This window comes from Leptodactylus fuscus, chromosome 3 (assembly GCF_031893055.1).
Source record: "Leptodactylus fuscus isolate aLepFus1 chromosome 3, aLepFus1.hap2, whole genome shotgun sequence".
Taxonomy (NCBI): Eukaryota; Metazoa; Chordata; class Amphibia; order Anura; family Leptodactylidae; genus Leptodactylus; species Leptodactylus fuscus.
The window spans coordinates 197,590,925-197,605,201 of record NC_134267.1 but is presented as its reverse complement, the minus strand read 5'-3'; the positions used below and the strand labels follow the sequence as shown (position 1 = coordinate 197,605,201).

At 45.2% G+C, this 14,277-nt stretch overlaps 1 protein-coding gene across 1 annotated transcript in view; it reads left to right on the top strand.

Annotated features, from left to right (window-relative positions):
* FBXO36 (F-box protein 36) overlaps window positions 1–14,277 on the top strand; it is a 41,171-nt gene that overhangs the window by 13,685 nt on the left and 13,209 nt on the right. Inside the window, exon 3 of the mRNA XM_075269048.1 lies at window positions 13,024–13,196. Coding sequence (XP_075125149.1) covers window positions 13,024–13,196 — 173 coding nt within the window. The remainder of the gene's footprint in view (window positions 1–13,023; window positions 13,197–14,277) is intronic.

The following is a 14,277-nucleotide window of genomic DNA, read 5'->3' as shown; positions in this document are numbered from 1 at the left end:
CACACTCCCATAGAAATGAATGGAAGCACCTGGCATGTACACTTTGCCGGCGGCCGGTCGCCGTACCAGGTGCTTGCATGCATTTCTATGGGAGCGTGCTGTTCGGAACAGCTGATCCGAACAGTGTTCGCTCATCTCTAGTTCCGGTCCTTCTGCTCCGGCGGCTTCTCACGGGTCTCACGCTCCTTTCCGCTGAAGCCACTGATAGGCCAGTCAGCAGCCTCAGAAAGCATCAGGAAGAGACCCATGATGTCACAGGTTATGACATCGCATTCCCCTCCGCCAGATGTCAGCATGGGATCGTGAAGACCAGGCTGCGCATGGAGGCACCGAAGCTCCGTAGAAAAGCGAGCGTGAATTTTTTTTTACAGCCTCCGGCTGATATAAATCTTAAGTGGGTTGTCCATTGTTGCTTGGACAACCCCTTTAATGAACAACAGGTAGACTTTATTTGCAAAATGTTTTGGTCCTGGAAACTAGGACTTTTCTAAAAAATGTTAATTTGCCATGAATTATAAAGGGAGGCCAGGTATTTTTATTTTAACATTGAAGTCAATTATGTCAGATATAAATGAAAAGTCTGACATTTCTGTTTGTTGCTATAGAAACCGTTTGTTCAATTCTTCTGATCCTCTGATGGATTAAAACAACACACTGCAATGGCAGTGTGAATATGGCCTTAGCATATCACTATTCTGCAATGTAAGTAAGTGAGGTCCAGTATGCGCCACCATTATCCATTGTATGATAGGTCTGGCACTGTATCATCACACCAATTTTGCCTTTATGAACTGAAATACTTGGGCCTTATGCACACAGAGCTTACTACAGATACATATTACGGCACCAATTACTGTAAAGATAGCTTTTATAACTATACAGGCTCTATGTACAGTGTTAGTTCTGTATCAGTAGTCACATGGATCACGTCAGCATAATAACACTTACATCTGTGCATTATTATACTCACGTGACCCAGGTGACTTCTAAGGCCCAATCCCAGACCTCACAAGTTACTGATGTCATTCAGTTGGCTGGAAAAGGCCTGAAGAGGGTGGAGACCCTTGTACTGGAGCCCAGGGGAAGTGAGTAATACTCTTTGTTATGTTTGCTCACCTGCTCTGGGCCTCCACTTATTGTACACTGGTGTGTGCCCCTGAGAAGGGGGAGTAGATAAGACATGAAATCCTCTGTGACTGGTGGATTCTGTATCTTATCTTATCATGATAGATATGATCATCAGTGTACTCAGAGGTGAGGTAAGGCCTGGGTCACATCTGCGTTCAAGCACTTTTCTAATTTTTTATGCAGAAACCGAGCGGAAATCACACGGACCCCGTTCTAAGGTAAACAATTTTTTATATGGATTAGGTTTCTGTTCGGGAGTCCCCAAGTGGATCCCCCGAACGGAAACCCATGCGCAGATGTGAAACGGGTCTGACTGCTGCAAAGAAATCTTCTACAGAAAACAGGAAGTCTCAGCAGCCGGATCAGAACTGCAGGATATTTAGGAATTTTAAATTATTTTTTTTTAATATGGATAATAATATGGGAAATTTTTATAAACCTCACCAAAAATTCCTTCAAATATTAAAAACAATAAAATCATATCATTTCCTGGCGACATATTCTCTTTAAAGGGGCTCTACCAGCAAAATCATGCTGATAGAGCCCCACATATGCATGAATAGCCTTTAAAAAGGCTATTCAGGAACCGCTAAAGTTATATTAAACTACCCCCCCCCCCCCCCCCCCGTTTTAAAATAAAACCCTAAAAAAGAATATTATCTACTTCCCGAACGTGCACGCTGGGCGGGCATTCAGGGTATGTCTTCATCTTCGTCCACGCCTCTTCTTCCTCCAATGTCCTCCGGTCCCATCTTCCTCCGGCGCTCGAGAGCGGACACTGATATAAAAAAAATGGCCTGGGCGCATGTTCAGTATCATGCGGCTTCTACTACAGCTACTGCGCATGCGCCCAGGCCATTTTTTTTATATCAGTGTCCCCTCGCGAGCGCCGGAGGAGGACTGGACTGGAGGACGTCCGAGGAAGAAGAGGTGTGGATGAAGAAGACGGCGCACCCTGAATACCCGCCCAGCGTGCACAATGCGTAAGTAGATCACATTCTTTTTTACAACTTTTAGGGTGCCTGAATAGCCTTTTTAAAGGCTATTCACGCATATGTGATTTTGCTGATAGAGCCCCTTTAATGTGCAACTGCAGTTTCCCTTTTTTTTTGCCATTGTATAGAGAGGGATTTGCTGAACATTTTTGTAATATGCTTTATTAACCTATTGCACTTTCTATTAGCAGAAAACAAGTTGTGCCTAGTAACACTCTAACTAATCAATTCTTTGGTGATACGTACAGTATTCACCCACCCTATATTGCCTGTATGCACAGTTATAGCACATGTTAAAGAGGACCTTTCATCAGATTGGGCACAGGCAGTTCTACATACTGCTGGAAAGCCGACTGCGCTGACTATCGGCTTTCCCGATCTGTGCCCCGGGTAAAGCGCTATCGGTACCGTAGCGCTTTACAGTCAGAAGGGCGTTCCTGACAGTCTGTCAGGTACGTCCTTCTCCACAGCAGTGCCTATCGTGCTGTACAGTGTGAGCGGGGAGGAACACCACCTCCCCTCCTGATAATACTCGTCTATGGACGAGCACTGTGAGGAACGGGAGGGGGCGTTCCTCCCCGCTCACACTGTACAGCGCAATAGGCGCTACTGTGGAGAAGGACGTTCTTGACTGACTGTCAGGAACCCCCTTCTGACTGTGAAGAGTTACGGTACCGGGACCGATAGCACTTTACCCGGGGCACAGATCGGGAAAGCTGAATTCAGCGCACTGTCAGCTTTTCAGCAGTATATGGAACTGCCTGTGCCCACTCTGATGAAAGGTCCTCTTTAAAGGGGGATGGTCACTTTAAATTGGTGTATCTCTGGGTTTTGTACTACCTAAGGCCGGGGCCCCACGGAACGTAAACGGAGACGCTGCTGGAAAAATTGCGGCGTTGTACAGTGCAAGCAGAGGGCATGGGATTCATGCCCACTTTGCGGAAAAAAACGCAGTGCGGACACGCTGCGATTTGCAAAGCCGTTGCGGCTTTGCAAATCGCAGCCTGTCAATTATATCTATAGAAACGCCGGCGGAGGAGGCGTTAGAAAAGCGAGGAGCTGACCTGTGTCAGACGCGATGTAGACGCGATGTACAAGCCAGGAGCCAGCGGTAGCGGCGAAGCGAGGAGCTGACACAGGTCAGCTCCTCGCTTCAGCCGCATGTGTCAGCGAGAGAGACACGCAGCGCCGAAGCGAGCACGCGAGCAGCTTCAGCCGCATGTGTCAGGGAGAGAGGCGGGCAGCGGCGAAGCGAGGAGCTGACCTGTGTCAGCTCCTTCCTTCAGCCGCATGTGTCAGCGAGAGAGGCGGGCAGAGAGCGGCGAGGGAGCGGAGGAGAAGGTAAGTTTAATGTGGAGGTGGAACGTGAATCTGGGGGCAGATGAAGGAGAGGACGGCATGACACTGGGGGCAGAGATATGGGGACATGAATCTGGGGGCAGAGATGGAGAGGACATGAATCTGGGGGCAGAGATGGAGGGACATGAATCTGGGGGAAGAGATGGGGGACATGAATCTGGGGGCAGAGATGGAGGGACATGAATCTGGGGGCAGAGATGGGGGACATGAATCTGGGGGCAGAGATGGGGGACATGAATCTGGGGGCAGAGATGGAGGGACAGGAATCTGGGGGCAGAGATGGGGGACATGAATCTGGGGGCAGATATGGAGGGACATGAATCTGGGGGCAGAGATGTGGGGACATGAATCTGGGGGCAGAGATGGGGGACATGAATCTGGGGGCAGAGATGGAGGGACATGAATCTGGGGGCAGAGATGGGGGACATGAATCTGGGGGCAGAGATGGAGGGACAGGAATCTGGGGGCAGAAATGTGGGACATGAATCTGGGGGCAGAGATGTGGGGACATGAATCTGGGGGCAGAGATGGAGAGGACATGAATCTGGGGGCAGAGATGGAGGGACATGAATCTGGGGGAAGAGATGGGGGACATGAATCTGGGGGCAGAGATGGAGGGACATGAATCTGGGGGCAGAGATGGGGGACATGAATCTGGGGGAAGAGATGGGGGACATGAATCTGGGGGCAGAGATGGAGGGACAGGAATCTGGGGGCAGAGATGTGGGGACATGAATCTGGGGGCAGATATGGAGGGACATGAATCTGGGGGCAGAGATGTGGGGACATGAATCTGGGGGCAGAGATGGGGGACATGAATCTGGGGGCAGAGATGGAGGGACATGAATCTGGGGGCAGAGATGGGGGACATGAATCTGGGGGCAGAGATGGAGGGACAGGAATCTGGGGGCAGAAATGTGGGACATGAATCTGGGGGCAGAGATGTGGGGACATGAATCTGGGGGCAGAGATGGAGGGACATGAATCTGGGGGCAGAGATGGGGGACATGAATCTGGGGGCAGAGATGGAGAGGACAGGAATCTGGGGGCAGAGATGGGGGACATAAATCTGGGGGCAGAGATGGAGGGATATGAATCTGGGGGCAGAGATGGAAGAGGGACATGAAACTGGGGGCAGATGAAGGGTGTATATGAAACTGGGGGAGAGATAGAGGGGGGACATATAATTTACGGGTGACTGTAGGAGGATTATACTGTGTGCGGGCACATGAAAAATTAACAAGTGGGCGGAGTCAACACAAAAGTGGGTGGGGCTAAATTTGCATTTTGTCCCTCTTTCAGTTATTCATAAGTTGGGAGGTATGCATGCAGATTAGCTTCTTTTTAGCCACCTGTTAGATTAATAAAAGCCAAATAAGATCATTGAAAAATTATATAAAACTAATAATTTATTACTGTTTTCCGTGGTCGCTACTGGTTCATACTTTGCAATGATAATGCATATTGGCAAACCTACAAATAGGCTCCTATCCCTACTCATTACTATTATTGAATCCTGCAATGTCCTCCAGCAGTGGATCACTTGCTGATCTCAGAAGAAGCCACTAGGTGGTGCTAGTAAGCAAACCTGAATAAAGTTAGAGACAATCTTTTATTATTATTATTATTATGCTTACTTGTATAGCGCCATCATATTCCCATATAGGGCTCACAATCTACATTCCCTATCATAGTTACATAGTTACATAGTAGATGAGGTTGGATAAAGACATCAGTCCATCAAGTCCAACCTATAACCCTACAATCCCCTACAGTGTTGATCCAGGGGAAGGCAAAAAAAACCCATGAGGCTCATGCCAATTGCCCTATTTCAAGGGAAAAAATTCCTTCCCGACTCCAAATCTGGCAGTCAGTATAAAACCCTGGATCAACGTGTCCTTAAAATCTAGAGACCATAACCCGTTATATTTTTCTCTTCAAGAAAGGCATCCAGGCCCACTTTGAACTTGTTCAGTGAATCCTCCATCACCACTTCCTGGGGCAGAGAGTCCCAGAGCCTCGCTGTTCTTACTGTGAAGAATCCCCTTCTATGTTTCTGGTGAAACCTTCTCTCCTCCATACGTAGTGGATCTCCTCTTGTCACTGTCACTGGCTTAGGAGTAAAAAGATTCTTAGAAAGTTCTTTGTATTGTCCCTTCATGTATTTGCACATTGTTATTAGATCTCCCCGTAGACGTCTTTTCTCTAAACTCAATAACCCCAAGTTTGTTAATCTATCATTGTACTCCAGTCCCCCCATTCCCCTAATCATTTTGGTTGCCTGTCTTTGCACTTTTTCAAGTTCACTTATGTCTTTCTTGTATATCGGGGCCCAAAATTGCGCACAATATTCTAAGTGTGGCCGTTCCAATGATTTGTATAGAGGCATAACTATGTTCTTGTCATGAGAATCTAGACCTCTTTTGATGCATCCCATAATCTTATTTGCCTTGGCAGCAGCTGACACTGGTCATTAAAGGTAAGCTTGCTGTCCACCAAAATCCCTAAGTCTTTTTCATTGACAGTCTTACCCAGTAATTTACTATTTAGTACATAGTCATACATTTTATTACGTCGCCCAAAGTGCATTACTTTACATTTGTCAACATTAACCCCTTCCCGCCGATGGCATTTTTTGATTTTCGTTTTTCGTTTTTGACTCCCCTCCTTCTAAACCCCATAACTTTTCTATTTCTCCGCTCCCAGAGTCATATGAGGTCTTAATTTTTGCGGGACAATTTTTTCTTCATGATGCCACTATTAATTATTCTGTATAATGTACTGGGAAGCAGGAAAAAAATTCAGAATGGGGTGGATTTGAAGAAAAAATGCATTTCTGCGACTTTCTTACGGGCTTTGGTTTTACGGCGTTCACTGTGCAGCCGAAATGACATGTCCCCTGTATTCTGTGTTTCGGTACGGTTCCAGGGATACCAAATTTATATGGTTTTATTTACATTTTGACCCCTAAAAAAAATTCTAAAACGGTGTTAAAAAATTTTTTTTCTAAAAGTCGCCATATTCCGACGGCCGTAACTTTTTTATACATAGGTGTACGGGGATGCATAGGGCGTCTTTTTTTGCGGGGCCGGGTGTACTTTTTAGTTCTACCATTTTCGGGAAATGTTATTGCTTTGATCACTTTTTATTCAAATTTTTATCAGAATTAAAACAGTGAAAAAACGGCGGTTTGGCACTTTTGACTATTTTTCCTGCTACGGCGTTTACCGAACAGGAAAAATATTTTTATAGATTTGTAGAGCGGGCGATTTCGGACGCGGGGATACCTAACATGTATATGTTTCACAGTTTTTAACTACTTTTATATGTGTTCTAGGGAAAGGGGGGTGATTTGAACTTTTAATACTTTTTATATTTTTTTATATTTTTTTTTTACTTTTTTTTTTATTTTTTTTTTGCATTTATTAGACCCCCTAGGGGTGTTGAACCCCAGGGGGTCTGATCACTAATGCAATGCATTACAATGCTAATGCATTGCAATGCATTGCAAAAAATCATCATCTCTTTTGCAGGCTGTATACACCAGCCTGCAAAAGAGAGAATTTGCAGACTGGCTGGGAGCCCTTAACAAGGCTCCCGGCTGTCATGGCAACGGGGGGTCGGCCCTGGAGCATGCTCCAGGAGCCGGCGATCCTTGCCAAAATGGCGGCGCCCATGCGCCGCCGGGAAGATGGCGCCTCCGGCGCCTTTGACAGCAGCGCCGGAGGGGTTAATGCCTCCGATCGGTCCGTGAACCGATCGGAGGCATCAGAGCTGGTTGTCTACTGCTTAAAGCAGTAGACACCCGGCGGCTATGACGGCCACCCGGCTCCCGGGCGGTCGCCATAGTTACAGACCCGACACGCGCCGTACTATTACGGCGCATGTCGGGAAGGGGTTAAACTTCATTTGCCAAGTCTCCGCCCATGCTTCCAGTTTCCTTAGATCCCCTGTAATATTCTACTATCCTCCTCATTATTGATTACCCTACAAAGTTTAGTATCATCTGCAAATATGGACACCCTGCTTTGTAAACCCTTTACCAGGTCATTAATAAAGATATTAAACAGGAAAGGACCTAATACTGACCCCTGCGGCACCCCACTGGTGACTGTGGCCCAGTCTGAATATTTACCATTAACAAGTACCCTCTGTTTCCTATCAGTGAGCCAGTTGCTAACCCAAATGCATATGTTTTCCCCCAGTCCCAACATTCTCATTTTGCATACCAACCGTTTATGTGGAACCGTATCAAAAGCCTTTGAAAAGTCCAGATACACCACGTCTACTGCATTACCCATGTCCAGTCTTGAACTGACCTCCTCATAGAAGCTGATCAGATTAGTCTGACAGGACCGATTCCTCATAAACCCATGCTGATTTGGTGTTATAAGATTATTTACATTGAGATACTCCAGGATAGCATCTCTTAGAAAGCCCTCAAATATCTTTCCCACCACAGAAGTTAAACTTACTGGCCTATAGTTTCCAGGTTCCCTTTTACACCCCTTTTTGAAAATTGGCACCACATTTGCTATTCGCCAATCCTGTGGAACAGACCCAGTCATTACTGAATCCTTAAATATTAGATACAAGGGTCTATCTATGACCATGCTTAATTCCCTCAGAACTCGGGGGTGTATACCATCTGGACCGGGCGATTTCTCTATTTTAGTGTTTTGCAGGCGGCGCTGCACTTCTTCCTGGGTTAAGCAGGTGACATTTAATTGAGAATTTACATTACCCCTAATCATGTTGTTGGCCAATGGATTTTCTTGTGTAAACACTGTAGAGAAGAAGGCATTTAAAACTTGTGCTTTTTCCTCATCCTCCTCCACCATTACACCCAGATTATTTTTGAGAGTGCCCACATTGTCAGTTTTTATTCTCTTATTATTTATGTAATTGAAGAATAATTTTGGATTACTTTTACTTTCCTTGGCAATTTTTCTCTCAGCCTCAATCTTCGCCTCCTTTATTTGTTTTTTGCACAATTTATTTTTCTCCTTATAGTTTTTTAATGCTGTGTCGCTACTTTCTTGTTTTAGTACTTTAAATGCTTCCTTTTTATCCCTCATTGCATTCTGTACTGTTTTAGTTAGCCATATTGGTTTTCTATGATTTGTGGCCCGCTTATTCCCATAGGGTATGTGTTTTCTAGTGGTCTTATTTAGTATATTTTTGAAGATGTCCCATTTAGTTTGTGTTCCCGTCACGTTGAGGACATTGTCCCAGTTTATGCTGCTAAGCTCCTCTCTCAGCTGGTTAAAATTTGCCTTCCTGAAGTTTAGTGTTTTTGTACCCCCTCTAATGAACGTCTTCTTAATGTGTACAAGAAAACTTATTATGTTATGGTCACTATTACCCAGATGTCCCCCAACCTCCACTTTTGATAATGTGTCAGGTTCATTTGTTAAAATTAGGTCTAAAAGTGCCTGGCCTCTTGTTGGGTCCTGCACTAGTTGCGATAGGTAATTGTCTTTTATTACTGACAAGAACCTGTTCCCTTTGTTGGATCTGCAGGTTTCTGCCTCCCAGTTGATATCAGGGTAGTTGAAATCCCCCATAATAATGACTTTATTATGCTTTGCGGCCTCATCTATTTGTTTTATTAGTATATTTTCAGCTTCTTCCGTTATATTTGGAGATTTATAACAAACCCCTATCAGTATTTTATTATTATTTGTTCCTCCCGTAATCTCCACCCATAAGGACTCCACATAATCATTTTCCTCCCAGATGTCCTCACGCAGGACTGGCTTAAGGCCGGTTTTTACGTATAAGCAAACCCCTCCCCCTTTCTTATTTGTACGCTCCTTTCTAAACATACTGTACCCTTGTATATTTACAGCCCAGTCATAGCTAGAGTCCAGCCATGTCTCACTTACCCCCACCATGTCATAATTGTCTTCCAACATCATCACTTCTAGTTCCTCCATCTTGTTAGTAAGACTTCGGGCATTTGTATACATACTTTTCATAGATTTATCTTCCCTACTCTTCCACTGCCTACTGACTGCTCTAACCCGACCCCCTGATCCACCCCCAGTTACAGTATGTAGCCCTCTTTCCATTTCTACACTATCTTGCCCTCTACATCTGTTACCCTCCCCCCCAGTACCTAGTTTAAACACTCCTCCAACCGTCTAGCCATCTTCTCCCCCAGCACAGCTGCACCCTCCCCATTGAGATGCAGCCCGTCCCTAGCATAGAACCTGTAGCCCACAGCAAAGTCGGCCCAGTTCTCCAGGAACCCAAACCCCTCCTTCCTACACCAACTCTTGAGCCACTTGTTTACCTCCCTAATCTCCCGCTGCCTTTCCTGTGTGGCTCGTGGAACAGGCAGTATTTCTGAGAATACTACCCTGGAGGTCCTTGCCTTCAACTTGCTCCCTAAATCCCTGAAATCATTTTTAAGGACCTTCTACCTACCGCTAACTTTGTCATTTGTGCCAACGTGCACCATGACTGCTGGATCCACACCAGCCCCACCCAGTAATCTGTCAACCCGATCCGCGATATGTTGAACTCGAGCGCCAGGAAGGCAACACACCGTGCGACGATCCCGGTCTTTGTGACAGATTGCCCTATCTGTTCCCCTAATAATTGAATCTCCCACTACCAGCACCTGTCTAGTCTTCTCTGCGCTCCTATCCCCCTTCTTACTGGAGCAGACATTCCCCTGGCTTTCAGAGGAAGTATCATGCTGCAGCAATGTTACCCCTGTACTAACATTCCCCTCATCTGCCAATTTAGCAAACTTGTTGGGGTGTGCCAGTTCAGGACTAACCTCCCTGGAACTCTTCCCTCTACCCCGCTGGTTTCTAACTGTCACCCAGCTAGCTGCCTCAAGTTCCTGCACCTCCATGCTACCATCCCCCTCTGCACTTGCCCCAATGAGATGTTGCTCTGTGAGCATCAAACTCCTTTCCAAGTTACCAATGGATCGCAGTGTTTCAATTCGCCCATTTAGATCCATGATCTGGGCTTCAAAATGTGCAATGTGCTTGCATCTTTCACAACAGTATGCCCCCTCAAGCGGCTGCTCAAGCAGAGCATACATGTTGCAAGATGCACACTGGACAGCATTGGTAAGTATGGAGTTCATCTTACCTAATGGGGAATATTACAGCAAAACAGACAAATTCAAATAAAAAATAAAAGGGTTTTCCCTGTAAAGTCCCTGAATCTAAAGTCACTTAATATTAAGTCACACTTAGACCAAACCACACTTAGGAACAAACCACACTCGCTTAATACTTAGCTTTTTTATAGCTGCTCCAAGTAGGCCAGAAAGCTGCCACTGATCCCACTGATTCTCTGGTTGAAAAGGTATTCCTTTGGATAATTTTAGTGATTTCAAAACATATTTCTGCAGATAAACCCCTGATAAAGGAGTCCGCTCCTAGGAAACCTCTAATACCATTCCTACTGCACACAGGCTTGGTTTAGAACAAGGTATAACATTGTAGAAGTCTTGTCCAGTGTTATATTTGGCACTGATACATTTATTGATTTGTAAAGTATCATAGAGCAGCCGAAATGATTTTTCTATTATTTATTTTGCTTACTTATATAGTGCCCTTATGCTGCACAGCACATTGCAAAAATTGGTTTCATTGTAAAATTGACAGGTCTTGTGGTTACTGTGCTATGGGGAAACCCAGATCAGAAATCAAGGAATCCCACAGCCCCTTGGAGTCATGGTTTAGAAATAGGGCAATAATTTCTGTTTCAGTTAAAACATTTGCAGAAGTCTGGAAAATCCCTTTATTCAGCAAGCTCATTCTAAAGCAGGCGTAGGGAACCTTTGGCTCTCCAGCTGCTGTGAAACTACAACTCCCAGCATGCTCCATTCACTTCTATGGCAGTTCCAAGAATAGCAGAGCAAGTATGCATGCTGGGAGTTGTAGTTTTGCAACAGCTGGAGAGCCGTACGTTCCCTACTCCTGTTCTAAAGGAATAAAGGTGTATTCAGCTGGTGTGGCTGGGTGTGGTGAAAACCAATTTAGGGATAGTTCACATGGGGCAAGAGGGGGCAGATTTCGGAGCAGAATCCACCTCAAAATCCACCCCCTCATAATAGAGGTCTATGTAGACCGCTAGCGATGTTTTTTCCGCTAGCTGTTTGTTCCTGCCAGCGGAAAAAAGAAGCGAGCTGCCCTTTCTTGAGACAGAGGCCGCGGCGGAAATCACCGCGGCACGTCCACATCAAGACAATCCCTCTGGACTAGGCCCATTCATTTCAGCCTACTCCGGAGCGGGAAGCTGCGACTGTCGGAAGTCGCGGCTAGCCGAGGCTGGCGCATTTTGGTCCTGATTCTGACGTGCTTTCCGCGTCAAAATCAGGACCAAAATAAGCGGTCACTAGTATCGTGTGAACTAGCACTTAGACAAAAACACATGCAATTTTTTCACAAGTTTGTTTTTGTTCATGCAGCTTTAAAGGGGCTCTATCAGCAAAATCATGCTGATAGAGCAGCACATATGCGTGAATAGCCTTTAAAAAGGCTATTCAGGCACCAATAAAGTTATATTAAACTACCCCCCCTTTTTAAAATAATACCCTAAAAAAGAATGTGCTCTACTTACGGAACGTGCACCCTGGGCGGGCATTCAGGGTGTGTCTTCATCTTCTTCCCCGCCTCTTCTTCCTCCAATGTCCTCGGGTCCGTCCTCCTCCAGCGCTTGTTCGCGGACACTGAAAAAAAAAAAATAGCCTGGGCGCATGCGCAGTAGCCGTAGTAGAAGCCGCGTGCTACTGCGCATGCGCCCAAGCTTTTTTTTTTTTATCAGTGTCCGCGAGCAAGCGCCGGAGGAAGACAGGACCCGAGGACATCGGAGGAAGAAGAGGCGGGGAAGAAGATGAAGACACACCCTGAATGCCCGCCCAGAGTGCACGATCCGTAAGTAGAGCACTTTCTTTTTTAGGTTATTATTTTAAAACGGGGTGGGGGGTAGTTTAATATAAATTTACCGGTACCTGAATAGCCTTTTTAAAGGCTATTTACGCATATGTGGGGCTCTGTCAGCATGATTTTGCTGATAGAGCCCCTTTAAACGCACTACCAAACACTTGGCAGCTTCATGCAAATCCATATGTAGCACCAAAGTCTATGCAATGAAGGGGACGCCTGTACTTTGTAATATCCAGACTATGGCCACTGTCACTTTGTGACATAGAAATACCATCTGTATATATCACTGTACTAAACAAGAGCCTAAAATCCACAGCTCATCTTCACTGCAGCCTGCCACTGGCCCTTGGAAATACATCCTTGAAATAACTAAAATGAGTTTGACAAGTTTGGACTTGGCCAGGCCTGAATACGTACCTGTTCAGACTTGTCTGATTCCAGTAAAATGTCTCCTTTGGTGTGCTTCATATATTCTGAATCTCCTTTCTTTAGACTCCAGGGCTGACATTGCATTCTGTATATAAGAGAACTTACTGTACATCATTGTAACATCTTGGGAACGCTTCACAATTCTTTGTTTTATCCTCAGTGGTTTATAGATAAGTCTACTTTTTACTTTTCAGCTCAGATTGGCATAATCTTTGGACAGAAAACCCTCGACCATGTGCTTAACCTTTGCCGTGGAAAGTACGATTTCCTGGAGCGTCTTCCCGAGTCATTGATATTATACATCTTGACTTTCCTGGACTTGGAGGACATTGCACAACTCTCCCAAGTGTCTCATAGATTTCAGAAGGTAAATGTAAAGGTGAATTATAAGCAAATAGATGAAGCACATTTAGCAGTTTTTAAGGTGCATCTGTTTGGGTGTATTCACACAGTCTGGTCATACTAGGGGAAATCCACGGAATTTAAAGGGGCTCTATCATTGGAAAAAGTCATTTTTAACTAATCACATCCTTGCATAGGCTTTAGAAAGGTTATTCCACACCTACCTTTAGTATGTAGATTGCCTCAGTGGTTTCTGAATAAGTCCGTTTTTATTCATATACTAATTAGACTGGTGCACGATGCATCGTGCACCTCCTTTGCTATTGTTTCCTATGGGTGTATACAGTGCAGGCTGCTGATGATGATGACTCAGCTTCCTGTTTGCACACACACATAGGAGATAATAGCAGAGAGCAGTGCTGCTGGGAACTTCCTGTGCTGGCTGGAAGCTCATTAGCATATGAATAAAACGGACTTATTCAGAAACCACTGAGGCAATCTATATACTAAAGGTAGGTGTGGAATAGCCTTTCTAAAGGCTATGCAAGGATGTGATTAGTTCAAAATGACTTTTCCCAGTGATAGAGCCCCTTTAAGAGGTGTATATTTTAGTGAATTAGACACATCTCCTGTATACTCCACCACCTTAAAATGAGTCTATCATTCAATATACCTATTTTTTTTTTTAACTAAACACATGGTGAAATAGCCTATAGAAAAGCTATTCTAGTTCTACCCTTCTTCTTCTTCTTTTCTCTCTCCCATCCGTTTTTGATTTTGTTAGTTTTTTTAGGTTATGCTAATGAAGCTCACGGAGCACAGGGGGCGTTCCCCTTTTGCTCTGAGCACAGCAGCATCATATCCTGCATGCTGCCTCCTAGCCCTTTCTTTCACGGCCCTCTCTATGCAAATGACAGCTCCTCCTCCTCCTCTTCGCTGCTTCAGCAGCAGCAAGTGTCTCAGTGAGTGTACTACAACTGAGTAGCACAATGAGAGAAAATGCTCTAGAATTGCTATTTCAAGGGGAGTATATGCCTTTTCCCACTAAAGAGATTTATGGCAAATCCAAAAGATATGCCATAAGTGTCTGATAGTGCAGGTCCCAC